The 9,633-nt window shown below is 39.7% G+C and overlaps 1 protein-coding gene across 2 annotated transcripts; it reads right to left on the bottom strand.

Annotated features, from left to right (window-relative positions):
* Positions 1 to 322: 322 nt before the first annotated feature.
* Positions 323 to 9,398, bottom strand: c21h12orf73 (chromosome 21 C12orf73 homolog). 2 transcript variants are annotated; one of them, XM_041215434.1, is made up of 3 exons: positions 9,242 to 9,398; positions 2,762 to 2,909; positions 520 to 770 (listed from the first exon to the last, which is right to left on the bottom strand). In XM_041215434.1, exons 2-3 carry the CDS (start codon positions 2,867 to 2,869, stop codon positions 675 to 677), a joined length of 204 nt encoding a protein of 67 aa, XP_041071368.1. In that variant the 5' UTR covers positions 2,870 to 2,909; positions 9,242 to 9,398; the 3' UTR covers positions 520 to 674. The 2 variants fall into 2 exon arrangements, with proteins under 2 accessions (XP_041071370.1, XP_041071368.1); XM_041215436.1 differs by lacking the exon at positions 9,242 to 9,398 and having other exon boundaries at positions 323 to 770; positions 2,762 to 2,872.
* Positions 9,399 to 9,633: the final 235 nt, after the last annotated feature.

Raw genomic sequence — 9,633 nt, 5'->3', positions numbered from 1 at the left:
ATCCTGCAAGTTGCCTGTTATCTTCAGATCTGGTCATATTCTGAAACTAAGTTTATAGGTTTTTAAACTTGCATTAGTCAAAATTTAAGGAATTGTCTGAAGTGCTTGTATTAAGCCCACTTGAGTAATCAGGAACATGAAGTAAGCCAGAGTGGCAACTTAGTGACCTGCCTGCCTTGCTGGGACAAATCATTCCACAATATGAACTGAGTCATTCATAACCCCAATGGTTGAGTCTGGTACAACTTAGTTACCCTTTTTATCTTGCAAAGCTAGATTCTCATTCCAATGTATGCACAAGTAATCAAGTTCATATCACATGTATAAACCATTTTGTCCTTTATAAATATTTGACCTTCAAACAGATCTGGCATATTAAGTGCATTTCCTTTTTACTTCCAATGCAAGGAAAATTAAAGTTATGGGTGTTACAGTTCTGCTTTTCTGCAGTTAGGCACTGGTGGTGCAAGAATTATACTAGTTTATTTTATCCTTATAGAAATGGTTCATGCAACACCAGCCTTTGAACAGTTTAATAGCCCAGTAAAGAATCTTAACATGTTAATCATGCCCACATTTTTAAATATAGATATGTTATCTACATTTAAACAAATGCAAGTTGGATCATAGCTGTCCCATATACTTTATGAAGAACTTGAATTTTCTATTCCACTTCAGTGTTTTTCAGAATTATGAGTTTGCACATGCTTTTTCAGACCCAGCAGTTCTGTTTTAAGCTCGCCTGGTTTAGGTGGAATCTCTGGTATACTCTGAAGAACACAAAAATGGAATCAAGTTTAGTATTAAAACAAATCAGGAAAGTTCAAAATGAAGCTGACCCTAATATGACAACACTAACTTATGGTTAAAGGCTTCATTGATGTCTTCTGGCACGGGCTAGCACCCTTGCCTCTGAGCCAGAAGCTCTGGGTTCAAGTACCAGCACTAAAGGAGGTGCATCCATAACAGCAAAACAGGATCAACCACCTTCCAAACCTCCCAACAAAAATCAATGGCAGGCAGTAAGAGCAGGAGAAATTCCTGATCAGCCATCTGGTGACAAAGTTGGAGCCTCTACCTTACTATCTGTAGCCCCAGACAACATACGTATTACCACAGCAACACAGATTGTCTCTTGCCATAAAGCCCACAACTGGGCTTGGGTTTATGTTCACCCAACACCTGGTGAAACTTCTCTTGAAACTCATTCAAAAAGATGGCTTGTGGAGAACTAACAAATCACTTTTGAGTAGGTATAATTTGTACATTAATATCTTTCAAATAAGATTTCCTTTGGTTTTCTAGATTCATGTAGCTAAGTTCCTGAGGTCATCCAAGGAACAACTGTAAACATGAAGAGGTTTGGCCCCACAGACAAAAAGAATGACTTTTTTCTTAAAATGATCAAGTGACTAATCTCAAAGTTTTGCATAAACTACCATCTTGTGTGGTGTTGTTCACAGTGGTTATTTTATTGCTAGGGAGATGGAGTTTTTTTCCTGGAAAATAAATTGTATTCTTTGCCCAAAGTAGGTCGATATACATTTTTTGCCCCTTGCACAACAAGTTGATACAGGATTTTTATTCAAAACCTCCTTTCAAATTTGAGTAACACACTCCCAGAATGTACTGGGTTTCATCTTACTCATATTCAACTGTTGTGACTTAAATGCATTATAAATACAAAGACAGTGCAAGTCCTTCTCTAATCACTGTTTCAACTTATCTGCAGGTGTTCAACCTTGGGGTACTGCAGATTGTTAGCTAAATTAAAACAATAGGTGCTTAAGTCACAAGGAAAATTAAAGCTTTAACTTGATTCATACATAGACGGTGTCTAGTCAAATACAGAAAATAGTATATTAAAATAGTTCAATCGTTTTCTGTTTAATTTTAGTACAACAGACCTTGTTTTCAGTAAATCCTTAGTTTATTGGGCAAAGCTGTTGGCTAAAAAAAATCTTAAATGAGAAATTTTATTGATCATTTCCTTTATTTGGTTTACCTACTACATTGACATCTTCAGCTGTGTTTCACATGTTTTTAATCAATACAGAATTTGAACCAACCAGCTGCGTGTGAAACAAAATTTGTAGTTTGAGAAAGGTGTGACAACCAAAATGTAGGATAGATAAAATGCACACTAGACCTTTAAATAAATGTGACTCAAATAAAGATAAAAAGTATAAGAAATAAAACACATTAGTGCTAGCATGTCTGAGGTGTAGAAAGGCAGAGAATTTACAAGATGGGAAAGAAAATTTTATGGAAACATAGAAATTATTGGGGTAAGAATATTTTAATTGGAATGGAGAGGTGTGGCACACAGATGTTTCCTTATGCCATGGAGGGGACATGGATTCATGCACTTAAAATGAGCTTCCCAAATACAGCTATGTGCTTGGAGAAAAACACTGAAAGAGTTCACTGCAACACTTCTCTACAGAAATTTAAAAAAATAAAATGCTAATAGATATCAGCCTTTTCCCAGTGGTAGGCAATGTTCCATCTAAGCTGTGCAGATGCCTGCAAAGTTCCCACACAAGGCATGCACAAGTCAGCCCTTTTAAGTTACTTTCAAGTTTGCGTGACTGTGCAATTAACACCAATGCACTACCAAAAAAAAGAGGGTATGTTAGTGGCAGACAAAAGTAGTACTGCCAGAAAACCTGAAGTCAAGCTGCCAACCTACCCCTTCCCAACAAGGGGACAATGGCAAGCATTAGGGAGGCAAACAAAATCTACAAGATTTCTCACTCACCAAATCTGGTCTGTAGTACCTGTGTACTACTTCTGCTCCTGCAAACATTGCTAGAATGCTTGACCCCAGCATCTTCAGGTAACGAGGCCAGGACACCCCAGCTGGCATCTTTATTTGCTAAAACTCTCCTAATTCATAGTACTGTTGACTGTAAAACAAACATTGGACACATCAACCAATAAGTGAAAACAACTGCAAAGATGAATCACCACAGCATTAACTGTGTACAATTTGCACTGTAAGGGGATGGAACATTTCTGAAACTGAATACTCTGATTAAAGAAAATTAATTTGAATACAGTAAATTGCAAAATATTTAAGATCTATCTGCTATTGCCAGTAGCTACTCCTATCAGATGTTGTCTTGGTTTGTCACACTCGTCATTGTTTGCGTCATCCTCACATCCACTGCAACCATTCTTTTACATCCATCATCCAACTATGCCTAGGACAACCCCTCTTTCTGCTGTGCTCCACTTTACCCCATAAAGGGGATCTCTAGCTTTTCAGCTCTGATCAAATGGCCAAAAATACTGATATTCCCTTTTTTGGATGTCACTTTTTAAAAGAGTTCTTTGCTCTTGCTAACTCAAGCACCTCTTCATTTGTCCTATGGTCTGTCTATGGAATTTTAAGCATATGTCTGAGCATCCACATTTCAAAGGCTTCTATTTTCTTCCCCAGGTCTTTACATATTGTCCAGGTTTCGGAGGCATACAGGAAAGAGGAGATGTAGGATCTTATGAGTGTTTTTCCCTTGTTACAAGTTGAGTTTTTAACACCACGTTCATCTTCAGGAAATTGTTTCTGTCCATCTCTATCCTACTTCTGACTTCAGAATCACATCTACCATCTTCTGTTATCATTTGCCCTAAATAGACAAACTTATCTACTTGTGACACCATCCACTTCTATCTTCACTCTCGTTTCTTCTAATGCATTCCTTCTGTCCACCATTGTTTTTGTCTTTTGGTGTTCATACTCCATCCATGTTCTGAACTCCTAAATTTTACTTGATCCACGATATTTTGTGGGGCCTTTTCTGATTCTGTAATTAGCATTGCGTTGTGAACGTACCGCAACTTTGTTATGTTCTTGCCTCCATTTTTTAGCTTTGGAAGTTCATCTTATTCTCTGAATATTTGTTGTGTACAGATTGAATAATTTTGATAACAGTACACAGATTCATCATACTACTCTCTTCATTTATCTGATCATCTATCTTCCAGCCTGATGCTCATTATCTGATTCCAATATAGGCTCTGGATAAATCTCACATCTTTACTCTCATTGTCACATTTCAGTAACATATCTATTAGCATTTGGTGATAAACACAATTGAACGCTTTTTCATAACCTGTAAATGTTCTTGTTTACTTCTAGATATTTATCAAAGATTTTGTTCTTTTTTGTAAATATTCCTTTTCTCGTTCCTACTCCAGGTCTAAATCCAGACTACGTTTCACCAATTTCTGCTTCAAATACATTATTATTTTCATTATGATTTTCAAGATCATTTTAATGAGATAACTCATTAAGCTTATGGTTCTAAAATCTAAGATTTTCCACTGTACCACAATGATATTGTATTGTGCAAACAACTGAACTGATTCAGATTGCACTTTCGAATTACACAGTACAGATCAGAAACAGGCCATTCAGTCCAACTACTCTATATCACTATTTACACTTCACATAAGCCTCTATCCCATTTCAGCTAAACCTGTCCACAAATCTTTCTATTACTTTTCCCACTATTGTTTTTCTAGCCTTGTCTTAAAGGCATATGAACTGCATAGTTGTGCATACAATTTGGTGGCTGGTAACAAAGCATATTCAGTAAGTTTTGCTACAAGTGTCAATTGTTTCCTCTTATAAGCAGCATGTTGGTCAATGTATGTACAGCATGGCTACATAAGAACTGCATTTAACATTCGAGTACAAGAGACAATAACAGAAAATAGGAGCAGGAGTCGATCATTTGGCCCTTCTAACCTGCTCCGCCATTCAATATGATCATGGCTGATCCTCTATCTCAAAGCTGTACTCCCGCGCTCTCCCCATACCTTTAGAGTCCAGAAATCTATCCATTTCCTCCTTAAATATATTAAGTGACTTGGCCTCCACAGCCTCCTGTGGTAGAGAATTCCATAGGTTCACCATCCTGAGTGAAGAAGTTTCTCTTAATGTCAGTTCCAAATGGTCTACCTCGTGTCCTGAGACTGTGACCCCTTGGTCCAGACACCCCCCCACCAGCCAGAGGAAATATCATCCCTGCATCCAGTCTGTCCACCGCTGTCAGAATTTTACACGTTTCAACGAGATCCCCTCTCATTCTTCTAAACTCCAATGGATACAAGCCTAATCAGCCCAATCTCTCCTCATATGACAATCCTGCCATTCCAGGAATCAGTCTGGTGAACCTTCGCTGCACTCCCTCTATGACAAACATATCCTTTCTTAGATAAGGAGACCAAAACTTCACACAATATTGCAGGTGTGGTCTCACCAAGGCCCTGTACAGCTGCGTCCTTGCTCCTTTACACAAGTCTTCTCGCAATGAAAGCCAACATAACATTTGCCTTAACTGCTGGCTGCACCTGCATGCTTGCTTTCAGTGATTGACATCCAGGTCCCTTTGTACATCCAACATTTCCCAATCTATCACCACTTAAATAATACTCTGCCATTCTGTTTTTCCTACCAAAGTGGATAACTTCACACTTGTCCACGTTATACTGCATCTGCAGTATATTTGCCCACTCACTCAACTTGTTAAAATCACCTTGAAGCCTCTTAACATCCTCCTCATTGCTAACATTCCCCACCAAGTTTCGTGTAGATTTGCAAACTTGGAAACATTACATTTGGTTCCCTCATCCAAATCATTGATATATGTGAATAGCTGGGGCCCAAGCACTGGTCCCTGCAGTACCCCACTAGTCACCGCCTGCCACTCCGAAAAAGACCCATTTATTCCTACTCTCTGTTTCCTGTCTGCTGACCAATTCTCAATCCATTATATTACCGCCAATCCCATGTGCTTTAATTTTACACACTAACCTCTTATGTGGGACTTTATCAAAAGCTTTCTGAAAATCCAAATACACCATATCCACTGGTTCTCGTCTATCTATTCTGCTAGTTATATCCTCAAAAAATTCCAGTATGTTTGTCAAACTTGATTTCCCTTTCACAAACCCATGATGACTTTGTCAAATCTCGTTGAAATTGTCTAAGTGTCCTGTCATCACATCCTTTATAATAAACTCCAGCATTTTCCCTTCACTGTTTTCTCCCTCCCTCCTTTTTTAAATAGGGCTACATTTGCCACCCGCCGATCTGCTGGGACTGTTCGAGAATCAACAGAATTTTGGGAGATGACAACCAACTCATACACTATTTCCATGGCCACCTCCTTCAGCAACCTGGGATGTAGATTATCCGGCCCTTTGGATTTATTGGCATTCAGTCCCATTAATTTCACCAGCACTATTGTTTTAGTAATACTAATTTACTTCAATTCCTCCTTCTCACTAGATCCTTGGTTCCCTATTATTTCTGGGAAGTTGTTTGTATCTTCCTCCATGAAGACAGAACTAAAGTAGTTGTTTAATTGCTCTGTCATTTCTTTGTTCTCTATTATAAATTCTCCTGTTTCAGACTGTAAGGAACCTACATTTATCTTCATTAATCTTTTTACATACTTATAGAAGCTTTCACAGTCTGCTTTTATGTTCCTTGCAAGTTTACTCTCTCACAATTTTTCCCCTCTTAATGAATCTCTTGGTCCTTCTTCGCTGAATTCTAAACTGCTCCCAATCCTCAGGGACTTTTTTTCTAGCAATTTTATACGACTCCTCTTTGGGTCTAATATTATCCTTAATTTATTTTGTTAGCCATGGTTGGGCCGCTTTTCCAGTTGTGTTTTTGCGCCAGAAAGGAATGTATAACTGTTGCAATGTATACATTTGTTCCTTAAATATTACCCAATGTCTATCCACCATCATGCCTTTCAATGAAGTTCCCCAATCTATCTTAGCCAACTCACACCTCATACCTTTGTAGTTTCCTTTGTTAATATTTAGGACCCTAGTTTCAGATCGGGTTACTTCATTTTTCATCCTAATGAAGAATTCTATCATGTTAATGGTCACACTTCCCTAAAGGACCCGGCACAACAAGACTATTAATTAAACTCTTCCCATTACACAATACCAAATTTAGGATAGCCTGGTCCCTAGTCGGTTCCTCAACATACTGGTCTAAAAAAAAAAAACACCATCTCGTACACACTCCAGAAATTTGTCCACCACAGTATTATTGTCAATTTGGTTTGCCCAGTCTATATGTAAACTTTTAATAGATAATCTGCTAATTCCTTGAAGTACACACAATTCATGATACATTATGCATTTTAAGCTATAAAATTACATTCCTTTCATAACAGCACTGTACTGCGCCACATGGACTGCAGCAGTTCAAGAAGGCAGCTCGCCACCATCTTCTCAAGGGTAATTAAGAATGGGCAACAAATGGGTTGCCTTGCCAGTGGCATCCTATGAAAAAATGAAAAAAATACAAACATCATGGGTTCAGATGTAATTCTATCTTATAATAAAATGTGTAGCTTTAGGATTGGGTTCAAGGACACATACAGAAACAGACTTCAGAATCTTTCAGATTGTGTGCAAAACAAAAGCATGTACTTTTTTCCCTTTAATCAGAGGGCTAGGAATCTTTGGAATTCTCCACCCAAGAGGATTGTGGATACTTAGTTGTTTAAGGCTGAGATGGATAGATTTTGGACTCTTAAAGGAATCAAGAGATATGGAGATTGGGCAGCAAAGTGGAGTTGAGGTAGATGCACAACCATGAATGACATTATTGAATGGCAGAGCACACGTGAGCGGTCATACGTATGAGGCCTGCTCCTAATTCTTAATATCTTCTGAGATATTGCCCTCCAGTAATCTGATGTCTGAAGCATGATTACACTCAGCTCAACCTGTTCATTTGAGAACACTTGATCACATGTTTCCTGTGGAGAACTGATACATCAGGAGGGTAACTGAGATTACAGCTGGAAGTTTCTCTAGGTTGGCAGCTGCATAACTCCTCCTTTGCGTAGATGCTAAGCCATCTCACAGTTGGAAAAACAAGACAGGAAATAGCTGCTTTTCTTTCGTTTTTTGTTTTTTTAAAAAGGTCGTTTAGTACTCTTGCATAAAACATTTGTTAGAATACTCTGAACATAGAAAATGCTATTATTTGGGTAGGTCTGTTGACAAGTGAACAGCACGTTCCCCAACCACAGGATATACTTCACAGCCGATTAGCATTAGCTGCCTGTCACCTATTGAAAGTCTGAGCATTTTGTTTTTAGATTCATGTTAACTTGCCTGTTCTTTCACAATGCCCACCTGAACTGCTGAGCATTTGCAGCATCTGCAACGGTTTTGTTTTAAGAGAAAAAAGCACAGCCACGCAGACGGGTTGGGCCATACAACCTGTCCTCATATTGTGATCTCTATGGGGATGGAAGGGCAACGCAGATACCTGCAACATTGAGTTACATACCGTCTGACTGAGTTTCTGATGAAGCAGGGGATATTTTAGTCTTGGAGGGAATGCAGCATTGATTTACCAGAATGGGTCAAATGACCTGGAGAGATTATACAAACTAGGGTTATATTCCCTGGAATTTAGAACACTTAGGTGATTTGGGTGACTTGATCGAAATTTTCAGGACATTAGGGGGAACTGATAAGGTAGGTAAGAGAGGCTATTTCCACTGGTTGAGTCTAAGACTAGAAGGCATAGCCCAAAAATTAGAGCCAGACCCTTTCTGGAGCAAAATTTAGAAACACTACTACCCATAAAATGAGTGGGAGAGGTTTGAAACTCCCTTCCACAAATGACAACTGATGCTTGATGAATTCATCTGATATTGATCAATTTTTGTTACCATGGGTATTAAGGGATGTAGGGAGCAAAGATATACTAAGTAAAATTACATAGGGCATACAATACAGCATCAGGCCATTCAGCCTCTTTGACATTTAGGCTCCACTAACGTCTCCTCCAGTCTTTCCTCGTCTAAAATACCAGCCCAGCCCTCTTAAGGCGACAAATCAGATCAGCCAACGATCGTACTAAGTGGCGGAGCAGGCTCAAAGTTCCATTGCTTCTGCTCTTATTCCCATTTTCTTCATATGCTTGCGTAGCCTCCCCTTAAATGCACCTATACCATTCGCCTCAACAGCTCCCTGCCAGAGCCAGTTGCACATTCCCATCACTCTCAGCAAGTTTCTTCTGAATTCCCGGGGCCCTCATCAGCCACGATCTCATTGACCGGCGGAACAGGCGAGGCTCGAGGGGCTAAATGGTCTCTCTCCCTCCCCCTCCCCGGTTCCTCCAGGGCACCACAGCTCCCACTCGTGCAAACGTATTTACAAAGGGGATCCCAGCCACACTTACCCTCTCCTCCCGTCCCCGTCCCTCCCAAACCTTTCACCTCCAGCCTGTGTAAAGGAAAGGGGGGGATGTGCTTCACTCACAACCGTCCCTCCTGCCGCGCCGCACCACAAACATTCGTTCCGCCCTTCGGAAACAGCCGTCTGGCGTCTGCGGCTTCCTCCATCCGTTAACCAGGGCGAGCTTTAAAGCCAAAAAAAAAAATGCTTCACTGGTAAGGCTCATTTCCCAACCTCCTCAATCCTCCACTAACCATAACCCTCTCTCTCTCTCAGAGCTCACCGTTAGGAACGGAACCTTCAGCCCAGTTCAAATCGGTTTCGGAATATACCAATACTGAAAGGGGTGGAATAACAATACATTAGATGTGAACAATCTTACCTCGAAGGCAGTGA

The sequence above is a fragment of the Carcharodon carcharias genome, chromosome 21 (genome assembly GCF_017639515.1).
Source record: "Carcharodon carcharias isolate sCarCar2 chromosome 21, sCarCar2.pri, whole genome shotgun sequence".
Taxonomy (NCBI): domain Eukaryota; kingdom Metazoa; phylum Chordata; class Chondrichthyes; order Lamniformes; family Lamnidae; genus Carcharodon; species Carcharodon carcharias.
Note: the sequence above shows the minus strand (reverse complement) of the source record. Positions and strands in the feature narration are given on the sequence as shown.